Source organism: Astyanax mexicanus, chromosome 1, assembly GCF_023375975.1.
Source record: "Astyanax mexicanus isolate ESR-SI-001 chromosome 1, AstMex3_surface, whole genome shotgun sequence".
Classification (NCBI taxonomy): Eukaryota; Metazoa; Chordata; class Actinopteri; order Characiformes; family Acestrorhamphidae; genus Astyanax; species Astyanax mexicanus.
This window is the reverse complement of record NC_064408.1, coordinates 45,154,588-45,182,294: the sequence shown is the minus strand read 5'-3', so window position 1 is coordinate 45,182,294 and position 27,707 is coordinate 45,154,588. Positions and strand designations below refer to the sequence as shown.

General features: G+C 36.4%; 1 protein-coding gene across 5 annotated transcripts in view; it reads left to right on the top strand.

The window, feature by feature from the left end:
* The window catches only part of smyd2b (SET and MYND domain containing 2b), a 130,851-nt gene that overhangs the window by 13,108 nt on the left and 90,036 nt on the right, over positions 1-27,707 (top strand). The window contains exons 3-12 of one of the 5 annotated variants that reach the window (XM_049479050.1): positions 1,144-1,254; positions 8,924-8,984; positions 11,523-11,647; positions 14,765-14,832; positions 15,005-15,107; positions 18,834-18,944; positions 19,082-19,202; positions 19,859-20,033; positions 21,609-21,717; positions 22,021-24,075. In XM_049479050.1, the coding sequence (XP_049335007.1) occupies positions 1,144-1,254; positions 8,924-8,984; positions 11,523-11,647; positions 14,765-14,832; positions 15,005-15,107; positions 18,834-18,944; positions 19,082-19,202; positions 19,859-20,033; positions 21,609-21,717; positions 22,021-22,104 (1,068 nt within the window). In that variant the 3' untranslated portion in view covers positions 22,105-24,075. Of the gene's footprint in view, positions 1-1,143; positions 1,255-8,923; positions 8,985-11,522; positions 11,648-14,764; positions 14,833-15,004; positions 15,108-18,833; positions 18,945-19,081; positions 19,203-19,858; positions 20,034-21,608; positions 21,718-22,020; positions 24,076-27,707 lie in introns of those variants that run through there. The other 4 variants (XM_049479055.1, XM_049479053.1, XM_049479052.1 and 1 more) reach the window with 4 other exon arrangements.

Below are 27,707 nucleotides of genomic sequence, written 5' to 3'. Positions count from 1 at the left end.
GGCAGGGTTCCAACGCGATAATGATCCCAAACACAACTTAAAGACAACCACTGCCTTGCTAAACCGTGTTTATATTTAAAGTCTTAGTAAAATGCAGAATCAACCGGAGATCCGTTTTAAATCTATTGTTACTTCTGTAAACAGAAGCTGTAAATAGAGTAAACAGAGCTGTGAGCTGTGAGCTCCTTAGCTATAGCTCCTTCTGCTGTAGCCCGGGTTCAGCTGTGTCTGTGCGCAGCCCTGAGCTGAGGTGGGCGAGGCCATGAACTCACTGGTTGACATAGACTTCTGAGCTTTTTCTGATCAACTCGTTTTTCTGAGGCTTTTCTTTTACTAGCTGCTGCAGACAATGAAGGCTGAAGAACAGTTTCATACACAGCATGCATGTACAACTCAGAGAGACCTATAGTATTTCACAAAGAACAAGGAAAAGTGGATTTTAGCAGAAGGAGACCTTTGAATATTTTTTGATATGTTATATTAAAATTCCAATTATGCTTTTCAGTAATGTTCCTTATCGAACATAAAAGCTTTTTATGTAATGCTTGAATAGAATCCTTATGATTTAGTGGTGTAATGTTGTCAGGCAGACAACTGAAAATAAATCCTGGCCTGTTAAGGGGTTAAACAAGCTGTACACTGATTACTTTACATTGTATCAAAGTTTCATATCTTCAGTGTTTACCCAAGAAAACATAAATTAAACTATTTAGAAAAATGCAAGGGATGTACTCTAGTGAGATACTGTACCGTGTAAAATATATTTTTTATGCTGATGTGGCTTTGATTAAAGAATAAAGTAATATCCACAGAATGTATATATTTGACCACAGAGAAAAAATACTTTTGCAGTGAAAAGTGTAAGATTACAATATTCTACATTGATTATAATAAAAAAAAAAAAGTAGTTTCAGTTGTGAAGTAGAATCCAGCCATGGCTCAAATATCATAATAATGATTTACAGTATTGTGACTGGGACTTTTGAATGATTACCACACTTTGCCTCAGTCAGCTACTGGTTAACACATTGAAACAAAGAGTATATTAAGAGTGTTTTATTTTGTAATGAATTCCAAATTCTGTAGTAATGTGTGTGACTAATGCCATTCAGTAATGCTTGTCAATGTGTGTGTGTTCATCAGAAAGCAGACTGGGTCATGCACAAGCTGGAATGCTCAGCGATGTGTGCGTTTGGAGAGAATTGGTGCCCATCAGAGACAGTCAGGCTGGTTGCTCGCATCATCGCCACACAGGTCAGTATTATTATTACTGCTGCAGATCAACAGAGTATGCTCTGTCTAAGAGAAGAATGTACTATTGTACACAGAACTAAATAGAGGTTAATGTAACAGTGCTATAAAGAACCAACTGGAAAAATCAATCTTCACATATCTGTGTGAGCTGAGTAGTGGCAGAAGCAACTTCTTTCCTCCTGTCTGCGTCTTCCGAAAAAACTTCCACAGGACTCTGTGTAAAATTAACAAAAAACACTGCTGTTTATTCCAGGCTGTACAAGTGATGAAAACAAACAAAAACTACTTTTTTTAACCATAGTTAAAACACGTGATGCAATACTGTACTAAAAATCAAACACGGTAAGAAAACTGTGTTGCTACTAGCATCCTAAAACGCAGCTCAGTCAACAACACTGTCCAAAACACGTCCAGGCACAGCACCAGTGCCGTCTCTCTTAAAGCGACAGTACGCTTTTTTTTTTTCATATAAACAAATGGTGTAACTGTAAACTGGGTCTTATAAACAGAACACTAGCACTTACGACAACTTATTACTATTTAACGGCAATATATACACATATACATTTCTTATGATTAAGTATTTATATACAGACACAGTGCAAAACCTAGTTTCAATGTTTTGGCTTCTACACATATCTGAATATCTATCAGCCAAAAAAATAAGTAGTTATAATTGGTTGTCATTTTGTCAGACATTTGGTTTACATTACACAAGCACTTGTATAGTGATAGTGATATTAAGTGATAGAGAAACGCAAAAAAGCACATAATTATGAAGTGGCACAAAAACGATACATGGTTTTCAAAGTTTTAATCAAATAAAAATCTGAAAAGTGTGACATGCAAAACTATCAATCCTAAGTAGAGCCATCTTTCTCTGCAATAACAGTTGTACGTCTTTTGAGGTTTATCTCTACGGGCTTTGAGATTTTTCTTATCAAAATAGCTCAAACTGCATCTGTAAACAGCAATGTTCATGTCTTGCCACAGAAGCTCAGAGTTTATCTCTGTTATCTCAGTTCCTTGATCTTCATGATGCTGTTTGTTCACTAGTGTTCTCTAATAAACCACTAAGGCCTTCACAAAAAGTGACTTCTGAAGGCAATTGACTGCACTGGATTTTTTTAGAGGTTTTAGAGCTGAATATTTTTTTAAAACCATGTCACAATTTTGTTAAAACCATGTATTATTTTCGTTACACTTCACAATTATATGCTCTGTGGTTTTGGTGTATAGTTTGTGGTTGTAAGGTGATAAAATGGAAAAAAGGTTCAAGGTGTATGAATACTATTGCAAGCCATTGCGAAGCCTGAACCATCAAACAAATGGCAGAACATTTAAATGACTTAAAATTGCACTTGGCACCTACACCTGCATAGGTTCTGAGGTGTTATCTTGAGAGATAGGCTGAACGGTGACCAGCATGGTTATGGCAAGGTGGTGTGAATTATCAAAGTTTAGGCAAAGACAAGTACAGTGTCTGTGGCAAACATTACATCCACATGCAGGATGCCCCAGATGCATGTCCTGCAGGCCAGTAGAATCATGGGACACGACACTAGTTACTGTAGTATGACAGTTGGCAATTCAGCATAAATACATAATTAATTACATTTATTTAATGTTAGTTAAGCTATATTCAGTGTTAGTTACAGTATTTTTACACTATTCAGCATTTAGTTTTGCTATTTTTTCATTTCTTTCTGCATGAAACAAAAAAAAATTAAAGCTTTAAGTGTATGGATATAAAGCTTTTAGCATATAGAATATAAGCGTATAGATTGAAAGCTTTAAACCTATGGATTGAAAGCTTTTAGCATATACATTATGAGGATATAAATTGAAAGCTTTAAGCGTATGGATTATAAGCGTATAGATTGAAAGCTTTAAACGTATGGATTAAAAGCTTTAAGTGTATGGATTAAAAGCTTTAACCACATGGATTGAAGGCTTTAAGATTATGGATTAAAGGTTTTAAGTGTATGGGTTGAAAGCTTTTAACAAATAAATTGAAGGCTTTAAGCGTATGGATTGAAAGCTTTTAGCTTTTGGATTGAAATCTTTAAGCGTATAGATTGAATTCCTTAACCGTATGGAGTGAATGGATGGACGTATGGATTGATCGATTTGAGTGAGGAAAAACGTATAACATTGCTATATTCATATAATTTCACCACATGCTATTGTTATTGGTGAAAATAACAGTAGCTCTAAAGGCTTATAAACGCTTTGAATAGCTTCTAAAAGGACAGTGTCAGATGCAGCAAGGACAGAATGTTGGGCAGCCATGTCGAGGACGCCCCATGGCTGGAAGGCTCACATATACAGCAGGTATCTGCAGTGTGAGAGTTATTCCGGCCTTTATCAGGCCAGGAGCCAACAACAGAGTTAATTGACACTATGTAAGCTAGAAGATAAGGAATGCATTGGGGGTGGTTCAGACTGTCGCTGCGAGAGAGAAAGAGGATCCTTCTGTTCAGCAATGCAGTCATCGTGTAATTAGCAGTCTATAAATGATTCACATGATAACAGTGTTTAACTTTAATATTCAAAAGCTGTAACTCTTAATGTTCTGTATGCAAGACATAGTTCTTAGTCTACAAATAATTTGTAAGTTACTGAACAACTGAATAGTTATATTATATTACTATTACTAATAGTTATATTACATCAAATTGAGCATTGCTAATAACTGTGTTACTTACACATTTATATTACATGAGACATGATGATAACCATATAACTGCTGATGTGTTTACTATTAAACATATATATCAGAGTGCTATAGCTTAATTAATTACACATATGTAATTTTATGGTTGATGGCTGATGACAAGCTTTAGGACAGTTGGGAAAAAAAGTTAGTCTGCAGTCCTTTGTAGCATTCATTTTTTTTTTTTTACATGTACTTAACTTTTACTTTTTATTATTTTGCTTGACTGGGCTTAAATATAGGTTTGTGAGTTACTGTACTGTTAGGAGTACATATAGTATAAAACACTAAGGCTTTAAATTAAGGCTTCGATTAGTGTTGTGTTTTATGTTGTCCCACAAAATGACACAATGTATTAAGAAATCAGACTTTATTATGAGAAAAATAGCTGAAGAATATAAACAATAGACCTTAAAAAGAGATACGTCAACAACTTTAACACAACTTCCTTTACAAAACTAAATATTTTAAATAGTTCCATAAACACTATAAATGAACCTAAAATATTAAAAGAGATATCTATAAAAAGCTCTATTGCACAAGTCAGACACAAGTTTAATATAAATTTACTATATGTTATTCCTGAAGTCATTAGAGGCATTACATTATTAAAATCAGCCAAAATTCCTCCATTTAACAAATATGTTCAATTTATTCTTCAAGTATCAAGTATCCTACTGTATCAATATATGTAAAAGGGCTGTAGTTACTTTGTTTTATTCATATAAAAACACTCGTACAGCGGAAACGGCAGCAGGAGTTGTTCTCATGTCTCTCCAGGCAGGACAGAGCTAGACCAGCGTTTGACTGCACAGGCCTGAATGTGTTTCTTCGGTGGTGCTGTTTTGCACGGCAGTAGTTCATCAGTGTATAATAAAAGCCAAACCAAACCAAAAATCGTTGCAAAGGCGGAGGCATTTTTGTATTGCCCCTGGGTGTAGTAATACTGGATGTAGTAAAATTTTATAGGGTGAAGAATGAGAGAAAAATTCACTTTCATACCTCGCCTCTTAAGCGGACAGCTGTTCTGCGGCGGTGGCTAGCAGTGCTGAAGCTCAAGAATCCTCCGGTTAGCAGCAATGCTAGGGGTTTGTAGCGAGCACTTTCTAGACCGGGGGTGCGTTTCCCGTACAACGACGGAGCCTAGCATTGAACTAACGTGGTACGATGCATCGTTAAACTAACTAACATCTGAAGTACGACCGTTTCCCGAAACCATCGTACTTTCTTGGTACCACAGAAGTCTGAACTATGTTGGTTTGAACCACTGTGGTCTTAACTAAGGTGTTTCCAGATGTGTTCGGCCAGACTTTCCCAGCAGAAAACGTGCAAAACTCACAATCTTTAAAATATTATGCCAAAAATATGTTACTAATGTATCATTTAGGCTATTTATATTATAATTATCACCAGAACATAACGGACAACAATACTATTAATAAAATAACAATGAACTGCCAGTAAAATGTACACAATAATTGCTATATATTAATTAGTTTTTGTAACAGACAGTGTTACTTAAAAAAAACACATATTTGCTATAGCAATATTTTTTTTTAAATAAAATAATCACCATTCTGAATGAGTCTTATTAAAATGAGACCTGAGAAATGTGTGTTACTCAGTGGTTCAGCAGGGCGCCTACGACGGTGCAGCGCGCGGTGTTCTGTCTAATTGTGCAACCCATCGAGATGTGCTTCTTAACACCAGTGTGCATGCGTGGAAACATTTTTTTTATTTATTGTTTTTTTTATGGTAATTCTGTTCTTTTGGGTGCATTAAACAACCAGAAACCCCTTGCCATTATTTCTGAGTATTACAAATGCGTAAATGACAGCTGATGATAATGAAAGTAATAATAAGTGAGCACTAATAAAAAAAAATATAATCACCCTAATGAACCTAAACTGTCTCTTGATATTTTGATTCAGGCTTTACAAATATTCTACCGAAAGTATGTTTAAATATGGGGCTTTTTCTAGCAATTTTATATTTAAAATTTAAATATGCACTAGGGTAGTATGGTTTGACAGGGTAGCAAAACTCGTCAGAACATGGAAGCCTTCGAATCCTAGTCGTGGTTTTATTCTCTTGATGTTTTTTTTTCATAATGGCAATTAATGTTGGTATTTTTTACATATATATTAATGTAGCCTACATATTTCTACTTATTTCCTGTAATATATTATTTAACAAATACTAATTGATAACATTTGTACAGGCCTAGAAACACACGTTGTATTGGCTAAATGATACATTTTCTTTATTCACACTCTGTCTGGCCCTGTTACCTTCAGAGGATGATTAGGTAATTCAAAACACCTGCTTATTGCATGCCTCTATTTTAAGACACTTTTTACTTAGTTTTTTCTTGTTATGAATATATTATTAAAAGACACCTTCTTGCCTACTGTATGGATAAATTTGTTTCACTGGGTACAAACAATGCAAATATACCTAAAATAAAATAAAGGTCCTTAGGGTACAGGTGTTTACGTTAAAGCCATTTTAGAGTATTACCCCAGTGACAGTTTAATAGCCTTATTCAGAGAGTGCATATAGCACAGTGGGTTTAAAAAATATTTATTAACTAATTCATAAATGTGCACAGCACAAGTTACCTTTACTCAAGAGATGCCTGCTTGAATAATTAACATACATCTTTCCAAGACTGTAAAATACATTTTAGCTAAAGAGCACTTCAGTGCACTTTTTTCACTACACTGAATTCATGTTTGCCAAAAAAAGCTAAATGTTAAAGACATACATTAAAAAATGGGCAATTAACTTACATTTTCAAAATACATTTGAGTACTGAATTTTATTATTTTCCCTGGGCGCACATTGGTAAAAGTGGCTCAATTAATGTAATTAATGTAATTAACACAAACATCAAAAAATTAGGTACACTTGACATCTTAAATCCTCGTGCAGCAATATTAATGTAATTTATCAGCTTTCTGAATCCTACCGTCCATCGTCTGCACTAATAACCAGGAACTAAGCTCCTAACGACAGGTCTAGAGCTGTAGTTGGAACGACGCAGCTGAACCACGGTAGTTGCGAACATTCGCTGGAACTACGGTTCTGGGAAACACCTGAGTAGCTTAACTAAGGTTCGCACTATGTAAGTTACTAACGTGGTTACCTCCATAGTTCCAACTACGCTTTTGGGAAACACCTGCGTCGCAGCTGCATCGTCCAGACTATGTAAGTTGCTAACGTAGTTAGCAACTGAGCTTTTGGGAAACGTACCCCAGGACTATGTGATAGAGAAAGTTTTTGAGTCAGGAGCATTAGTTGTTTGCCGGACAAATAAGCTGAAGTCCGAGGCTTTTTTACCGAAAGCCTAGATAAGCTGACAGTTAAAAGATAACATAGCTAGCGTTAACTACTTAGCTAGCTAAGTTAGTTAACTAAATAGCTAACGTTTGCCATGTTAAAATAGCTAGCCAACGCTAGCTAACTAGCTAACGCTAACTAACGTTAGATGAAGCTAAGTACCCAGCAAGCTGTCTAACTTAAATCATGTACGTTTCATTCAGTCTTAAAGAACTCTGGACTTTACATGCTTAATAGATAAATGTATATAAACAAGCTAGTTAATGGGATGGCTGCTGTTGACAGGCTGCTGCAGGGTTTCTGCACGGACCTCACGTAGAGAGAGAATAGACACCCCCAAAACGTCTCGCTCTCAGAAAAGCATCTGAAAATTTCTGCTCGAAATTCTGCAGAGATGATCTCTGAGCAAATGCTCCACGTTAGCCTCCTGACAGCAAATCCACTCGGTTTCAGTCGGCACGGCAGTGCCGTGGCCGCATCTGCACCAGGTAAAGTTAGTGTTAACGACCCTCTCCACCTGTACGGGAACAAATCGGAGTTTGTACCGTTAATCTGTCTCGTCTTCTCACCAGCTCGAACACATAAGCCATTGGGTTTCTAGGAATCAGATCAAAACCCCGTTTAGCTTCGTCTTCATCCATAATCTCGACAAACAACAAGCTCTTGTCCGCTAGCTATGCACCTGGGCTCTTCAACCAACCAATCTCGTAACGTCACCAGTGCTGCACGGGCAAAATTGCGGCGCACTAGCGCAAACGTTTAGAGTAGTAAATACATTATAATTAAAAAAATTATAAAAAATTCCCCCTCAAATAAATTCCATAATATTTAATCCCTTAGAAAACTTGTACAAACTGAAATGTTTCATGTCCACTTTAAGAAAAGATGCAAATTTGGAGGGCTCCGAGTGGTCCAGCGGTCTAATGCGCTGCCACTATGAGCGGGAGGTCGCAGGTTCGAACCCCCACTCATGCAGCTTTGCCATCAAGCGGCCGGTGCTCAGAGGGAGCAAAATTGGACCTGCTCCCTCCGGGTGGGTAGATGGCGCTCTCTCTCCATCACACTTAAGGTGGCGCTGGGCGGCACGAGGCGTCTGTGAGCGGATGAATCGGAACCTAGCCGCTGTGCTTTCCTCCGAGCTGCTCAGGCAATGATTCATCCGCAGCAGCTCGAAAAAAGGGGTGATTGACTTCAAGATATAATACATTTTTTTAAACGATTTACATTGAACTTGAAGAGAGACAAATTGTGGAGTCTATTTGTGGCAATACTTCAATACATCTGTGAAACAGTCATCACCAGTAGTTACACTGTCATTACATGCATTCATAATATGCAGATACAGAGTTATTAGAAACACTTAATGAAAAGTGGAACCATGCCATCTGTATTAGTGAATTAATGTCTCACAGAGCCATGGAGGGATTATTCACAGGCTGGATCTCTCTGGAGTAGATCCAGCTGAGCCTTAGCTTCAGCTCACAGACAGACGTTTTGCGTTTCTAGATCTTGAGGATTATCGTTCATTTTTTTATTCCTTGTAGCTTTCCTTATGTTTCAGAGATGAACAAACTAATGTTTTCCTTCTTCATCCTTCTCTCTGATTTGCAGAAAGTTCAGAAAGAGAGGAGTGCATCAGAGAAACTACTGCTGCTGAAGGAGTTGGAGGCCAGTAAGTAGCAATAAAGACTCTTTCCGTTTATCTGTCTGTATGTCTCTATGTCTGTCTCTCTGTCTATCTGTCTGTCTGTCTGTCTGTTTGTCTGTATTCCTACATCACAGTCTGTAAGTCTTTGTCATTCTTCCATCTGTCTGCTTCTGTCTCTTAAGTAAAATAGCAGTCTGTAGCTTTGGTCAATTTATGTTCTTTATATTTATATAAGCCACAATACAAGTCAGAACAGAGGCTATTTATTAATTGAACCGAAAAAATCAAATGTACACAATTTTCTCACATACTCTATACACTGATTTCCATGCAACAAGTCTAACATTGCTAACAAACACTAATAGGGATGGTCTTCATTAAAATCATATCGTCTTATTTAGGGAGCAGTATGACTTCTCAAGTGGATAGTCATGAGCATCACCACCATTAAATGTGAGAGGGATGTGTTACCTTCACATTTCATAATTATTCGTTTGTACCCCCCACATTTATCATCAATTATTATGTTGCCCTGTTTAATTTTACACATTTTAATTCACTAATTTCCGTTGAGATATCTTCGTAGTTGGTGCAAGTTGATTGGTTCAGTCGCTTGAGTAGTGGGCGGGGCTAGAAGAGGAGAGAGAGAACAAGAGAGGGAGAGATAGAGAAAGAGAGAGAGAAAGTGTGAGTAAGACAGAGAATGAAAGAAAGGTAGAACGAGATAGAGAGATGGAAAGGACAAGAGATGAGCCCTTTTGATTTTTCATGTTGTTTTAATTGTATATAATGTATTTGTTCTTAACTCCCTAGTGGGTGGGGCTATCAGGCTATCAGCTGCATTGGGAGAGAGAGAGAGAGAGAGAGAGAGAGAGGGATAATGAGAGTGATAATGAGAGAGATAGAGCGGCATAGAAAGAGAGAGAGAAGTATATTTAATCCTCCAGCACAGAAGCTAGATTTGTGTACAAAACATGTACAATATGTGCCTAACGGACAATTAAACCACCTGGTTGACACTTTAAAGCATTTTGGATGATGTGTAGATATAGATATTCCGCACGGCTAAAGTGTGATGTGTAGATGCTTGTTTGCTGAAATGTGGTTTAAAGTTTGCTTATCTGAGCATAACTATGCAGATTCAGGACACAAACAGTGTTCCTGGAGAGCTCAGTGAACTGCACAGAGCTCAGACTCTAAAACAGCAATTGAATGAACTTACTTTTGTAGGTAAAAATAGGTGTTTAACAACCTGTTAAAAATACACAAGAATGCAGAAAATGGCATCTAATTCAAAAACATTTTATGGAGGAGGACCCCTAGACCAGCAATCCCACACCCCCCTGTGTGTCCCACATTAAAAATGCCTCTGGCGCCCCTGTGGATGGTAGAGAATGTTCACAATGCATGTTGTGTGTCTTCTATAATACCCTTCTGTTATGCTGTGGTTTAATTTTTTTAATTATAAACATGATTCATTTTTTTATGTGCCCACTCCTCCACCCTGCCTTTCCCCAAATGGTTGCATTAGACACGCATAATATTTGGGTCATGCATAACACATTGCTTAGACACTACACTAAAATATAAAGTTTTTGACCTAAAGCAATTAGTTTTTTTTTTTTTTTTTTCAAAATTAAGACACAGTAAGATTGCAAAATATCAAAATCATGTAAATACTTTTATATAGTGATTGTACATCATCGTTTTGGACCTGTACATGTACCTGGTCCCTCAGACCTTGAAATATTATTGTTGTTTTTACAATTGACCATAAAAGGAGGGGTACATTTTGTCTTTAAAAAAAGGGTAGTGGTAGGGTCTTTGACTGCATTCAAAGAGGAGTTAACAGGGGCGTTCCGCACAGCTTTAGTAGCCTTAAATTACTGTTTACAATGTTCAGCCACACTATGATGTTTTGGTCACATGTTTATAGTCATGCTGCTTCCTAAATCACACTGACATGTCTGTGTCCTCTTAATATAGACCTGTATGTGGTTTGAGCGTGTGATCAGTAGTTACTGATTAAATTGGGTGACTTGAAATTTCTTTTCAACTAATCGATTTTAATTTATTTAATCAAGTAGTTGTTTTTATTATATTCTTTAGTTTCATTCAGTTTTATAGTTTTACTCTACTGCATTTCTTTCTTCTCAAACGACATTTAAATCTTTGTTCAGTTTAGACACTTTACATTTACTTTCATTCAGTTCTACATAGTGCCCACTTTCACCCATTCTATTCAACTCCCCATTCTGTTGCATTCTACACCATTTTAATCCACAATTCACTAAAAAACATTTTCTGTATGCATATATTTTGCATGCCTTATTGCCCAACATGGGTTATTGCATTTACTTTGTCTGTTTTTGTTTTTACACTTTAAGTGAGCAATTGTAATTTTCAGTAGGAAGTGAATTTTAACAGTTTAAAACTCCTAATGTGGGAAGCTGTGTGTGTGTTCTAAATAAGGTTAAATTTCGCTATTGACTACGTCTTGAACTCTGTACTTTACCAATACTCTCTCTCTCTCTCTCCCTCTTTCTCTTTCTTTCACTAAAGACCTAGATAAGTTGGATAATGAGAAGCGGGATATGAATGAAGCAGATATAGCCGGCCTGCATCACTTCTACTCCAAACACCTGCAGTTCCCTGATCATCAAGACCTGCTGACTCTTTTTGCTCAGGTATACACACATACACACAGAGACACACAGCGGCAGTTACATTCACAGTAAAATTTGGAATGTTTTTTATAATATATTTAAAGCCTTTTCCGAGGCCTTTTTTGACACTGAAGTTGTGTAGAAGTGTGTGAGAATCACTGTTAAATAAATAAAAAAATTAACTGTCTGAGATTATTTCTTCATGAAAACACTGATATTTTTATTAAGGGTAGGGTGACTGTTGTAAATAAACCATTAACCATTTACTATTTATATCAAAACAAAGCTCTAATTGAGTTAAGACCATATTCATTGGAATGTAATTGATTCTAATCAAGTCAGTGGTGATAACCAGCCATAGACAGTTGTTGTCTTTACATTGTATGCAAATTTCATGATTATCCAATACAATTTCTCCAGCATGACTTGGAATAATATTAAGAAGGCTTTTCCTTTTCCTGTAAAGTTGATATTTTGGAGACACAAGCGTGGAAGTGACAATATAAAATACTGATCATTCTAAAATTCTTAACATTTTTTACCCCATGATGTGACAAATAAAGACCTCAGCTTTGCTGTCTCTGCTTAATTGTGTCAGACTGTTCATGACAGGCATTTGACCCCAGGCTTGAAGCACTAACTTCTCAGTGTGAGACGGGGTGAAAAGGCGTCTGTACATTTGTCATCACCTGTTTAGAGAATTCAAAACAACTGGAACTGAAGGTTGTTGAATTTATTGAAAGTGTGACAAATTGAAAAGTTGCAAACAGATTGGTGGTGCTTTGTGCAAAAAGCATGTAAAGTATTTTTGTTAAATGTTATATTGGCCTAGAAATAAATGTGATAAATTATATCATTTTCACTTTAAGACAACTGCATGCCACTGAATTATTGATAATAAATCTGCACAATTATGCAGTCACACCCTTTTACAGTACAAAGGATTTTTGATCATAAGGAATATTCTGAAACTGGTTTTATACTGCATTTTAAATATTCTTCTAAAATAAAACATAAATAAAATGAACATAATCATTAACTCACTTTTCAAAATAGAATATAGTTTTTTAATTACATATTGATTTTTTTTGGATAAGAAAAAAGAACAAAAAAATAAAAGCAAAGAACAAACTTTTTTTACGTTAATGAAATGCTTACATAAAAAAAAAAAACAGAAATTGGTGATTAGAGTGTCTGTAAAGAAGCACACAAGCAAGTCTGCTTCAGATTATTTAACAACTCAACAGGGTTTGAACTAATTATGAGGGTGTAGCTAGTGCTGGGCAGTATGACCAAAAATGCATATCACTGTATTTTTCAAGATTCTGTCCGTTTCACAGTATTTTACTGTATTTTTATTATTATTGTTTTTTTATTGTTTTTTTTTTTTGTATGGCTGGGCTTTTACATTGGTCTGTGACTTACTGTACTGTTAGGAGTACATATAATATAAAACACTAAGACCTTTAAAAGATAACATCTTTAACACTGCTTTTTTTTATAACAAAATATTTCAATAAATAATTCAAGCCATTAGAGACATTGCAGTATTAAAATCAGCCACACTTTCTTTAGTTCTCCAGTTAACAAATACTATAAAATAATATTTAAAAGGGCTATAGTTATGATACTGTACTCGGGACTGTTTCTGGGTTTGTCTGTGGGATAAAGTGCTGTTCTCGGGCAGGATGGAGCGAGGGATGAGTGTTTAGACTCCATAGCGCTGAGCTACAGTCAAGTCCAGTGTTATTACCTTGTTATGCTAACTGGCTAGCGTTAGCTAGCGAGCTGTCCCAGTGTGCTTCTTTGACAGTGCTGTATGGCGGTATATAAAAAATGTATACCGGTTCTAAAATCCCCTCCGGTATATGGTATGAACCGGTATACTGCCCATCACTAGTTGTAGCATATGATGCTAATGGCTATAAACTTAAAACTATAAGCTACATTAGCTTCATATCATATTATATATCATAGACTATATATATATATTAGTCTATGAATTATGTAATATAACTCCAAACCATGAAATATAACACAGTATGCTATGTTTGTTGAAAAAAAGATGTTTTGGCAGACACTTTTAGTTTTAGATTAATTCGAACCACATGTATAATAGTACTGTTCAAACATTTTAGGCACCAAAGTAAATGACACTAATCCATTTATCTCAGCAATATGAGTGATTTAACTCAGAAAAAATAAATATAACTGCAAATAAACATAAATACAGTAAAACATAATAAGGAATTCTCATTTTTAAGTAAGTATGTTGTATCTTGTGAACCGAGCTGAGGAACAAAGTGTAGTTCCAGATTTCTCCTGGATGCTCCTCAGCCAGCATGTGTGTATAAGTTCAGTTCTGTCAGCAGCTCACCTGATTTACCACATTTACCAAACCAGGTGTTGACATGATGAGAAGTAACTCTATTAATCTCAGATGAGGAGAGATTAGGAGATGTTTTAAGGAAAACAGGGCTGTAAAAGCACTGCTTTTTGTAAAATTGCTGTTTGTATTTGTTGGTAAATCAAATAATATATATGCATAAGCATAATATATGCTTTCAAAAACACGGGACAAAGCGCGGCCGGGATCAATTCAATAAGGAACGTGTATTTTACTGCCCAAATACGGGACGATTCCGGATTTTAGGGGACAGTTGGCAACCCTAACTAGCAGTGCTATTCCTGATATAAATGTCCTTAAGCAGCGTGATTCTTGGACTTTACACAGAATAGGGAGTCAGTCTTTTAGTAGATAATGTTGGCTAGCTTGCTAAGTTAGCGCAGCTGCTTTTACTATCTTTTCAGCCAGTTTGTTAAGAGATAGTAAACTCATACCAAGCATTATAAGTTATGCTGAATGCTTTAATACATTTCATTTGTGTAAAAAGAGTGTAAAAATGTATGCTGCTTAGCAGTCAAAACTTTTTCAATATGATTTAAAACAAATGTGGCATTGATAGATATGAATTGTTTGGTGTTTACTTACACTGAAAGCACATTTTTGCCATTTTAGGTTGCCAGATATTTTTGGTTGCTAAATATTTGGTGCATTCCTACTTTTTAGTAGCCATTTAGTGTAAAAATGTTTTCTTGTTTTCTCTCTTCCTTTCTCTCATACTACTTTCTCTTCAGGTTAACTGCAATGGCTTTACAGTGGAGGATGAAGAACTATCACACCTGGGTTCAGCTGTGTTTCCAGAGTAAGAGCACACACACACACACATTCACACACACACACACACACACACACACACATCAAACATCATCCCATCCTGTGCTTTCTGGTGTCCTGTGACTGTATACTCTTTTTCCCTCTCTCTCCTCTCTCTCTCTCTCTCTCTCTCTCTCTCCCTCTCCCTCTGTCTCTCTCAGTGTTGCTCTGATGAATCATAGCTGCTGTCCCAATGCCATTGTCACATACAGAGGCACGTTAGCGGAGGTGCGGGCTGTGCAGGACGTCAGTGCAGGAGATGAGGTGAGACCACAGATGTCTAATGAGGTCAAAGAGCAGGGTGCTTCAGTCTATTTCGTGCCCCAAATTATATTTTTATTATAGGCACAACCTCAGCCTGCTCCTTATCTTCTTGGGTTTTTTCCTTAAGTCATTTTTTAATCAATGCTCCTTCCTTGGTGGGGCGTCTATGGATCTCATCAGTTAGACTTGGGTGCCTATGATCCTGTAGCAGGTTCAGGTTCTATGCCCTTTCATGGAGCAATGTTAGTAGATACTGAGCACTGTATACAGGGAACAGTCCACAAGGCCTGGGGTCCTATCTTACACACTGCACAAGGCACATCTCGATGCTCATTGCTATCTTACACCCACCAACAGTCTTTACTGGTATTTTCACGCATTGGGCATGCACTGAACAAATACAGTCATATGAAAATGTTTGGGCACCCCTATTAATCCTAATCATTTTTAGTTCTAAATATTTGGGTGTTTGCAACAGCCATTTCAGTTTGATATATCTAATAACTGATGGACACAGTAATATTTCAGGATTGGAATGAGGTTTATTGTACTAACAGAAAATGTGCAATATGCATTAAACCAAAATTTGACCGGTGCAAAAGTATGGTCACCCTTATCATTTTATTGATTTGAATACTCCTAACTACTTTTTACTGACTTACTGAAGCACAAAATTGGTTTGGTAACCTCATTGAGCTTTGAACTTCATAGCCAGGTGTATCCAATCATGAGAAAAGGTACTTAAGGTGGCCAATTGCAAGTTGTTCTCCTCTGAAGAGTGGCATCATAGTAAGGTGTGTTTGGGTAAATATCTGACATATTGCTATCTTGGCAACAGGAAAAACCCTGAAAAGATTCAACCAAATGTTTACATCAATAATTAAAAGAATACAATGCAAAAAAAAAAAAAAAAAAAACATTACTGTACCTGTAAATGATCTGATCGTGCACCTGAGCGTGAACAAGCAGGTCGGTTTCCTCTGCTGAAAGGCACAGAAGCACTGCGGCGTTAAAATACCAATCCGCCAAAGTCAAAGTGCACCTGGCTCTTAAAAGGAATGGAAGTAATGGCAAGTAATATGTTGATTTATTTGGTTGGTTGATGTTGGTTTATTTCACGTTATACCCAAACACAGCCTGATTAATTAAGAGAATTAGTACATGCCTTTTGAACATATCAAGTCACACAAGGCAGATTGATGGCTCGATTATTGTTTGCTAAAATAGGGCCCCTGATGTTTTGGAGATTCTCTGGTCTAGTCATCCAGCCATGCCAATCTGGATATTGTCAGAGTTGCTCAGATTCTTAGGTTTCAACATCCAGAACTGAATGTTCAACGATCGAAGGATCGCTGGTTTCAATCTCTGGTAATTTCGCTTATTTTCAACAGCTGAAGTCTGAGGAAGCACAATTGGCATTAACCTCTCTGTATGGATAAATGGCACACTCTCCCCTCAAGTGTTGTCAGTCAGAACAGGCACCTGTTAGCTGATGTTTCAGAACTAGGTTTCTGCGCTTTCCTCCGAGCATGCTGGCTGCATCGTGATCAAATTTAGTCACTTGACTACTCAGTGATTTTAATGTTACAGCAACCACAGAGCACTCATGTATGTGATTTACCATAAATGTTGATTTTATGGCCGACAGTTTGCTGGGTAATATGTTACCGTTTAAAATGTGTCAGTTTAAACCCAGCACAGATACAGTGTGTCTTTTTCTCATAGCATTTCAGTGAATATCAGGAATAGCAGAGAGAAGCTGAAAATATGATTTTTAGGTGAATGTGTATAGAGCAGTTTTTGGGGTGTAGGTTATATAACACATTTGGAAGCACAGGGACTGTAGGCTGTTAATCCTGTAGAGCCATGATGTCTGAGGATGACAGCTCCGTGTGTGTGTGTGTGAGAGTGAGAGCGAGAGTGTGTGTATGTGTGTGTGTGAGGGCGACAGCTGATTGTAACTGAATCCAAAGCTATTTAAAACAGGATTGGTGAACTTGCATCACACATATGCATGCGTACACACACACACACACACACACGTAATATGACACCTGTAGTAACCCAGATATGCCCTATTCTGACCTGAGCTCTACTGGTCATTGGACCAGTGACCCGCAGGACTTACAGCAATAGGCTTTTAATGCAGCTCTGTATTTAGCAGCAAGGGTTGGAAACATAACCAAAAGGAATAAGATTAAACCATTCAAGCATTTCTTGCTAAAAACTGTTCAGTCTTCAGAAATAACCTTTGCACTAAAGCAGCCACTTGTTGCATTTATAGAATTAGTGTCATTGATACGAGACTAAAGCAGCAAATGCTGCTCAAGTGCCAACAGCATCCATATGCACATAACAACCAACATGGTTGGTTAATTAGTTGGTAATGAGATAATGTAAGGTTTTGGGTAGTTAGTTCATGAGATAGTATTACTATAGTAGTAAGGTACTTAGTGAGATCATGTTTGTTATTTAGGTAGGTACACCCACAAACATAAACACAAAGTAGACACAAAGTGAAAAAAATATATATATATTTTTTTTACGAATAAAAATCTGGAAAGGATGGCGTGCATTTGTATTCAGCTCCCTGAATTAATACTTTGTAGTGCCACATTTTGCTGTAATTACAACTGCAACCTACTGTTGGGGTAGTGCTGGACATTATGGCCATTTTGGTCAATACAAAACATTTTGATATGAATATGAACAGTATAAATGCCACCGCCTGTTGTGTAGCTACATCATCACACTGACAGGCTGTGGAAGCCTATAGTGTTCTCCTGTTTCTGCTCAGCTTAAATGCAGCAAACTTATGCCAGCTCTCTGTAATGATCATCAGTCAGTAACAGATACTACGCAATTTTTTTCTGAAGTGTGATGCAGCTTTATGTATATCAAATTACAAGGAATTTATAGAATACCAAGGTTATTTTCAGGAGATTTCAGGAGAATATGTTTCTCTGTAATAATAACATACACTAGCCTTGCTCAAAATACTTAGAATGAGATGATTAATGTCAGAACAGGCTTTGTACAAATAGAATCTCAATGGGATTTTGCAGCCTTTAACAGGTTGTCCTTCAAGGATTGTCCTGTATTTAGTTCCATCCATCTTCCCATCAACTCTGACCAGTTTCTCTGTCCCTGCTGAAGAAAATCATTCCCACAACATGATGCTGCCACCACTTTGTTTCACTGTAGGAATGGTGTGTTGTATGGAGATGTGCTGTTTTTCACCACACATAGCATTTTGACTTTAAGCCATAAAGTCAAATCTGACAAGAGCACAACCTTTAACATTTGCTGTGTCCCCCACATAGACTTCTTATGGCTTGTCTGGTCTTCTGTAAAGGCCAGATTTGTGAAGTGCACGGCTTATAGTTATCCTGTGAACAGATTCTTTCATTTCAGCTGTGGATCTCTGCAGATTCTTCAGAGTGAACATGGGTCTCTTGGCTGCTTCTCTAACTAGTGCTTTTTTGCCTGGGCTGTCAGTTTATGTGGTATTTGATTGAACAGTGCCCTTTGAGATGTTCATAGCTTAGAATATTTTTTCAAGGCACTATATTTAGATACCTAGATAGTTTTAAAATCCCAATTCTAAAATATTCATCAAAAACTGCCCAAAAATTCTGAAAACAATTTCAGAGATTTTTATTGGGAATTAAATGCATATTTTATGTTGAAAATCTGACTCGACCTGTTGTGTGCTTTAATGTGTAGATACTCACCAGCTATATAGACCTGCTGTACCCAACGGAAGACAGGATTGAGAGACTCAGAGACTCCTACTATTTCAGCTGTGACTGCAGAGAGTGCAAAACCAAATCCAAGGTGTGTGACAATAACAGTACTGATGTCTGAGTTCTGTAGTGTGCAGATGTACTTAAATACTATGTCTATGTACAGCGAACATGTATGTGGATTTTGTGTCTGGTGTTTTACAAGCTGTGTGTGTTTGTATGTTATAGGACAAGGCTAAGATGAAGCTGAGAAAGCTGAATGAAGGACCCCGCACAGAGGAGATCAGGGAAATGGTTCGCTATGCTCGAATCATCATTGATGACTTCCGCAGAGCCAAACATGAAAAAAATATCCTTTTTACAACTTGTTACAACTAGAAATATAAAAGCCAAGTTTTCAATGATTTAGACACTTTTACTAGACAAACTCTCTCATCTGACCTTTATAGAGAAGTTACATATATTAAATATTTCTGTAAGATGGCAAAAAAACTAGTTTTGCCCTCACCCATTGCTTGATGGGATATTAAGAAGATTTTGTTTAATTTTCTTTTGTTTTTGTTTTTTTTTGTTTGTTTTTTATAAAAAGGGTGTCCTGCAAGTTTGGATACACCTTAAACTCATTTTTTTTTATATTTAAAAAAATGATTTGTTTTAGCACACCAAAAAGTGTTAAACAAATCAGAATGTTTTATAATTATATAGATTATTTAAAGTAGCACCTTTTGCTTTTTATAATAAGATTTAGATTAAACTTGTACTTTATAGCTATTCAACTTTTATTTCTTTTTGTCTGTGACTGAAACATGGGCCGCAGAGTGGTTTATATATTTTAAAAGCACAAATTAAATTTATCTTTAAACTTGTTATGTTTATTTCAACTGAGTGGAATATGTATAATAGATTTTTTATTTTATTTTATTTTAATATAATTAGTTTTTTTTTAGACTTTTAGACTGAGGGCTGTTGATATTGGGAAGGAATGTTTCCTTGACTCCTGAGCGCCCCCTGCAGAGCTGCTGGAGATGTGTGAGCTGAGCATGGATAAAATGGGCGCAGTGTTTGACGACACCAATGTGTACATGCTGCATATGATGTACCAGGCTATGGGGGTGTGTTTGTTCACGGAGGATTATGACAGCGCCTTGAGCTATGGAGAGAAAGTCATAAAGCCATTCAGGTTTGTATGCAGGGTCACTGATATTTCTAGCATTCAGAAGTTTGGATTAACTATTATATTGTAAATAAATGTGTATGTAAATGATTCTGATTTGATGTTGGGCCTCTATGTCTTCAAATACTTGTAAATGAAATGTAAATGAATGAAGTGTCCAGAATAAAAACAAAAAACTTTAGAAGTTTTGACCAAATTAATATCCAGAATTATAATATAATAAAATGTATATATTAATAGAATTAACTTGATAGAAGTTGCACTAACATTTAAATTTAGGTAGGAATTAAAAATGTAGTCAGAATTATGTCAGGTCTGAATGAATTACTATCCAGAACTAATAATAAAAATATTTACTTACCTTATTAAATATATGGTATCAATATCAGTATTAAGTACTAATTACATATAAATATCCATAATGTAATAAAAAAAAGAATGTCCATAAAAAAATGTACAGTATGATGTACTGATAAAATTCATATTTAGAATAACTAATGTCAAATATCACATGAAAAAATCAGTATTAAGTAGTAATACTGGTAAAACTATGATTCATGCAAAATGTCTGTCATGGGTGAAGAGAGGCTGGACATACTGCAAGTAATTTATTAAGATAAATTACTTTATTAAGATAAATTAAGATAATTTTTTGTTTGTTTGTTTTTTTGTTTTCGTTAACAAACTAGAGTAAACAAAAAAAGCAAAAACACAAATAGGAGTAATATAAATCAAAATAAACAAGAGAGAAACTCAACCACAAAAGACCAGACTAAAGACAAGACTATGCAAATCAGACAGATTAAACAAGACTGAAAACATAACAGGCAAGGACACTTAGGGCGCTTTTCCACCGGCATGGTGCCGGTGCTGGTGCCAGGTTCTTTGCGTTTCCGCTGCAAAATCGCAGGTTCTGGGCCAGTTGTTTACAAACCTCACCTCCATTCACAGATAAGAGCAGCAGAAGCAGCTAAATGAATGAAAATGAATCAACAGTGATCCACTGAGGACAGCAGCACAAGTTTCAAGAGAAGCTCTGGTTCTGCCGTGTTGTTTTCAAACCGCCCCCCCGACTTCTGCCTACGCCCACATTCATAAACGTAGTGAGTGATTCCTTAGAGCAGTGGAAACACGGGCCGGTTCTTAAAAGGTTGGCAGGAACCGGCTCCGGCACCAGCACTTAGTCAGTGGAAAAGAGGTATCACAGAACTGGAACCACAAAGCAACACAATCAACCAAACAAGACCACTGAATCAAAAGGGGCTCTATATACACTGAAAGACTGGGAACACCTGGAGAAGGTAATAAGGGGGCGGGGTAACAAACAACCACAGGTGAGAACACTGATGGCAGGGCGGGGCTAGGGTGGAGACAGAACAACAACAAAACAGAGCCATTTGGTTAAACAGCACATAAGGAAGAAAACAAACCAGCTGAGAGAAAAGACAGCCTGACCAAGAACATACCAATAATGAAGTTCTAATAAAGTGTATATTTAGATTAAACAAATATCCCAGAGTTGTAATAAAGTTCTGTGTAAAATCATGGTTCACACTGATTGTGTCTGCTTTGTGTCTGCAGTCAGCTGTATCCAGCCTATTCCCTGAACGTTGCCTCAATGTACCTGAAGCTCGGTAGGCTCTACGGGGCTCTGGGTCGACCATCTGCAGGGTCAAATGCCCTTAAAAAGGTAAATATCCACACTAATAACTATTTATAATTGAAGCTGTCCTGTAGAATTCTCAGAATTTCTGTCTGTGTAAAAAAAGGGTCTTTGTATGAATTTTGAAGCAGTCTTAAGTTCAGACTTATGGAGTCTTAATACTTAATACTGAAATGTTCTCTCCTAGATTCCACCTGATCTAATAGACATGTAGAAACATAAGCTGTTAGAACTGTCTGTATATTTACAGAGGAAATGAGTTTCAGATTAAAGATCATTTTATACTTACAGCGCAGTTCTATCTGACCTGTGTGTAATTGTTTATTTCAGGCTTTGGACATTATGGAGGTTGTTCATGGAAAGGAACACACTTATGTACAGGAACTGCAAAAAGAGATAACTCGTCAGAAATGAGCACAAAAACACACACACACACACACACACACACACACACACACACACACACACACACACACACACACACACACACACACACACACACACACACATTCACGTCTTCCACAGACTATTCAGTATATTATAGGTACCACTTAACATCAGGACTTCTAAAGGGTCTATAAGTGGATAAAAACAGGTATATTAACAAGATACTCTAAAACACCCTAAAAACATCTACAACTAGTTACAGCACAGAAGGATAAAATACAAGATACACTAATTTATGCTGTTAATTTTCAGATCATGCTGGTTTTAACCTTACCTGATCCTTCATCACCTCAGTGCTCTCATGCTCAACTTCAGCAATTACTAACTGTTACTAAATGACTTCTATCTATTCACAAATAGGATTTCTCACAATATCAATATCAATACTAACCCAATCATTTAATTCACATTATGTTCTGAGCAATATTGTTTGATTTGACACTGTTTATGTTCATAATTCAGTAAAAATGTTGATGTCATTTAACATTTTCTTAATTTTTGCAGTCATTAACATTAACATATTCTTAATAATTTATTATCAAAGCCCAGACACATAAAGCCCAAACCAGTCCAGTTTGCATATAAATACGTACAAACATTTGCATTCTAAGGTCTTGGAAATATGTTTTGTCTCAAAATGATCAGCCTTGATAATAACATGGTTTGTTACTCATACATATGCAGTGTTAAAGTGCATATAAATAGAGTATTGTAAGTTTTTTTTTTTGTACAAATAGTAGAGCAAACATAATTTTTCAGGCCTCATTTCTGCATTTGTAAAAAAGAAAAAAAAACACAAGCTCTGATTTTATTTGCTGGGTTTCAGGACTAGTAAAGGTTCACAGATGTTTTAAGTTTGGGTTTTATGAAGCAGCTGATGAATAGAAGAGATAAAAGCTTTTCGTTTAGAGCAGATCTCTGTGTGCCTCCCTGCTTTTACAGACCAGTTCTGGTTATGATAGAAATTCTATAGGAAGAAGAAACAGCACTGTTTAAGAGCAATGGTCAATCAGATCCCTGTACTAAACTCTCATTATTCAACTATACCAAGAAAAAGTACAATTTAACATTGACGTTTTAACCATTGAGACGTAGAGGTAGAACAGGGACTGATGGAGGACAAAGTAAGATAAACAATAACCAGCAAGATCTGAACATTAAAAATGTAAATGAGCATCAGCGGGTCTCTGTGTCCCTTTTTATTTGTGATATTAATGGTTTGCCTGTTTAACAACCATTGATTTAATAAACTAAACACAACTATTTAAAGTGCTTTATAATGGTAGTCTTATTGTTAAGTGGTACCATAATGTATTTTGCTGTATTCTAAAAACTGAATCTATAAAGTTGAATATAATCAGTTAAAATACTTTTATACTGATCAAAATATTTACTCTCCAGTCCAGTGTTCATCTGAAGCTTCCTCCATTTGTACAGTGGAGTGTAGTGTGTTATATGTGGTGTGTAAGAGGGAGTGAGGTGTGTCAGTTTAACAATCATTTATTGGTGAACAATACAGAGTTTCTATACGACTCATATCACGTCTTCTATGATCATTCATGAGCACACAATAAAATATTTAATTGATAATCTGGAATTAAAACAGATTTTTGGTGTTACAGTTTTTTTTATAATTTAATTATAAAAATGATTTGTACTTTTATTTATTTTTCTTCATTTGTATTTTAAGGGATTTTTGAGGTATGTGTCTGTTCATGGCCATACTCCAAAAAGTATATGTGAAACACAAACAGAAAAACTGAAGTTTAACACAAAACACAAATTCATATCTCTGTTATGTTCTGTCTTCATTTAGTGAATCTGGAGACGTCTCTTATCTAAACTACTGATTAGGTAACTGTCTCAAATTCTATACTTTGTCTAAAAACATGGACAAATGCTGTAATTTCATACAAATAAAAGAACATGCAGAAAATATTTTTTTGTATTTTTTTTATTCAGTCCTTTAATACAAACACTTTTGATTATACCTGTCAGATTGTTGATTTCAGTGTCCCATTATTTACAGAGAACACTACAGTACACTTTTACACTGCATTATCAGAAAATGCAACAATATGTAGCATAACATTTTAAAATAGCGTTTTAACCCTTTGATGCGCCACATATGCACACCCCCAATGTGTAATCCACATTAATTTTTCCTTGTTTCCGAGTTTTTCTCTTTTGAAATCAATTTATTTTATTATTGAATATTCCAAGTATTATTTAAATATCTGTTTTGATAATTTTAATTTTTACTTTTAATACTTTATGAACAACAATCCGTATACAGTTAATAAATGATTCTCTGAACCCGAGTTTGTGGCATGTGGTGAATAAGAAAGTATTTCTGTAATAATAATCTGTAATAATAAGGTTTTTCTGTGTTCAGGGTTATAAATGCTGTTGGTATATTTTGGTGAGAGGTGTAATCTATTATTCTCAATAATCTGCACATATTGGTGGATTAATGTCGACCTTTGAGGAATCCAGTTTGATCAGGATGTATTAAATTATGCATTACTGACAGTCCGTCAGGTCCTGGGGCCTCATGTACTAAAGGTACGTACGCACAAAAACATTGCGTATGTTTTTTTGAACGTATGTTTTGTGTTTTTGTCATTTGGCGACACTTAGAGGCGATGCATTGAAATTACAACTATTAAGATATCCTTTATGCACACAGTGTAGTAAGCATTATTGGGTAAAATAAAGTAAATTAATCAGACAATTTTATTGACTTACTGAAATAATCGTTCAACGTGTTTCCACTTAGCCTAGATTATATAAACATGCATAAAGGTTTGCGCTGGAGTTGTTGGAGATGGCATTATTGGAAAATATTGCTAATGGCCAAATTCATTGAGAGCGCATTTTCCGTGACCATTATGTTTTTTGGCCTATGATGATGACCTATGACCTATGACCTATGGCCTATGATTTCTTTCTTGACTTGCATATTATTATTATTATTAATACTATTTTAGTAGGAAGTCCACGCAAGTCTTAGTACATCATGTGGACTTCCTACTAAAATGTTCCGTACGCACAGACCTGAAAAGTTCCGTACGCACAAAAAAATCTGGATTTATCAAATTGTGCGTAGGCAGAATCCCACTTACTTTCTCTTAGTACATCACAATCAACTTGAAATCAAGCGCAAATGCACGAAAACATCACACCTGCCATGACTTCTCCCTCAGTTACGCAGAGTATAATGTTATAATAATAATAATAATATGCTAGAGTATAATATGCAAGTCAAGAAAGAAAAGTGTTGCAAGACGCGTAGTGTAATAACTAATAATTACCCGTGTTTAAAATGCATTATTCTAAGATGGATAATAAATGCTTTAAATGAGTTGCTTACCAAGAAGCCACACTTCACGCACTCTGCTCGTCTTATCCTCTTATGCTCTTGAAAATCTAAAACAGTTTATAAGCCAGTCATCTTCATGGGCCAAAAAGCATAATGGTCATGCAAAATGCGCTCTCTATGAATTCAGCCATTAGCAATATTTTCCAAAAATTACAACTCTGCCATCTCCAACAATCCAGCACAAACTTTTATGCATGTTTATATATTCTAAGCTAAGAGGAAACACGATGAACGATTATTTCAGTAAGCCAATGAAATTGTCTGATTAATTTACTTTATTTTACCCAATAATGCTGACTACAATGTAAAGGATATCGTAATAGTTGTAATTTCAATGCATCGCCTCTAAGTGTCGACAAATGACAAAAACACAAAACATACGTACAAAAAACATGCATACACCCGAAACAGAAGTGCCGTGAGGGAACGCACTTTCTTACGTTCAAGTCAAATTTAGTACATGATTTTCAGTGTTTGTTACTTTAAGTGTTGTTAATTTAGACAGATTTATTTGATCCAAGAAGTTATTGATTTCTTCTGAATTATATTTCTACTATTACGACTCCGGAAGAAATGTTGTCAGTTGCACGATTTAATGTTTTAACATATTTAGCAAAACAAAGATACATATATGAAGAGGTTATAATGAAACAGTCTTCTAGTAGAGTCTTTGGTGTAGGCCCCGTCATCGGCCCAGGACTTGATACATCTGGGCTCTGCTGATCCTGTCGTACATTGGAGACAGTGGCGGAGCCAACCCCAAAAGTGAAAGAATTAATATATATATATATATATATATATATATATATGTATATATTATATACATATATATATATATATAAAATATACATACATACATACATTTATATATATATATACATACACACCCACCGGTAGATCTTTACTTTATCCTACGTCCTGTAATAAAAGAAACGTTTGATTAATAAATCAGCGTAATAAACGATACCGTACTTTTAAATGATAGCTCTTTAGCACCGGTGACTGTGGACAGTGAAGCATTTCCTTTTATACCTTGGATATCCCCATGCATGAGTGAGTTTATTAGCATTTAACTCGTGGATTGTGTTAAGTGAGCACATGCTTGATGTAACTAAATGTGGGTGACCTGTGCAGTAACAAGCAGAGTTAACGTGGGTGTAGTGTCCAGTGACGCGCTTGCATTGCGCCAACTTTCCATGCTGTTAGTATGGGCCGATGCCCTTCACTCATACAAGCGCTTGCTACGAGCCCAAGCGGGGTGCGCCCCCGAAGCGTACGGGTGGCGAGCCCTTCATTCACACATACGCTTGCTACGAGCCCAAGCGGGGTGCACCCCCGAAGCGTACGGGCGCGAGCCCTTCACTCATTCATTTATTCATTAGATCATTACATATTCATTCAGTTATCTATTCATCAGAGCATGCGCGGGGAATGCCCCCAAACATACAGGCCATGTGCCTACATTCAAACATTCATTTCTTTCATTCTTTAATTAATTCTGCATTCATCCGATCAATACATAACATTTTGCAGACGCTTTTGTCTAAAGCGACTTAAATAGTAAAGTTCAGAAATAATAGAAGGTAGAAAAAACTTAATACAGGGCCTAAAGGAGATCAAAGGGAAGTAGTGTGACAGAGGAGTGAAGAAGGGGAAGAAGGAAGAGACGTTAGCAAGAAGAAAATGGTGTTAGGCGAGGGGTGCGCCCCCAAACATACGGGCCACGGGCCCTACATTCATACACGAGGGCGTCGAGCCCAATCAAAGCATGCGTTGCTGTTAGTGAGGGCCATGGCCAAAACATGCATCTAGGTTGGGCATCGAGCCCATCATGCGCGGGGACCGCCCACAAAGCATGCGTTGCTGTTAGTAACGGGCTGCGCGCCCTGTAAAACGCTTGGGCGTTGCGCCTGACAAGCGCGGGGTTCGACCCCTGAAAAAACATGCTGTTAGTAACATGCAATAATCCTCATGTCATGTCGTCTGGGCTGTGAGCCCAAGATAAAGAGGAGATTGTCTCCTGGCATGTGTTGATGTAAATGACCACGGGCCATAATGCATTAAGCTATAGGTATAGACATGTGATAATCAGCAGTGTTGGGAGAGTATCACAGATCATTTTAATAACTGGTTAATACTGTTAGTGAAGCATTGAAACAAAAGCAAATGTTGATGTATAATAGATCAT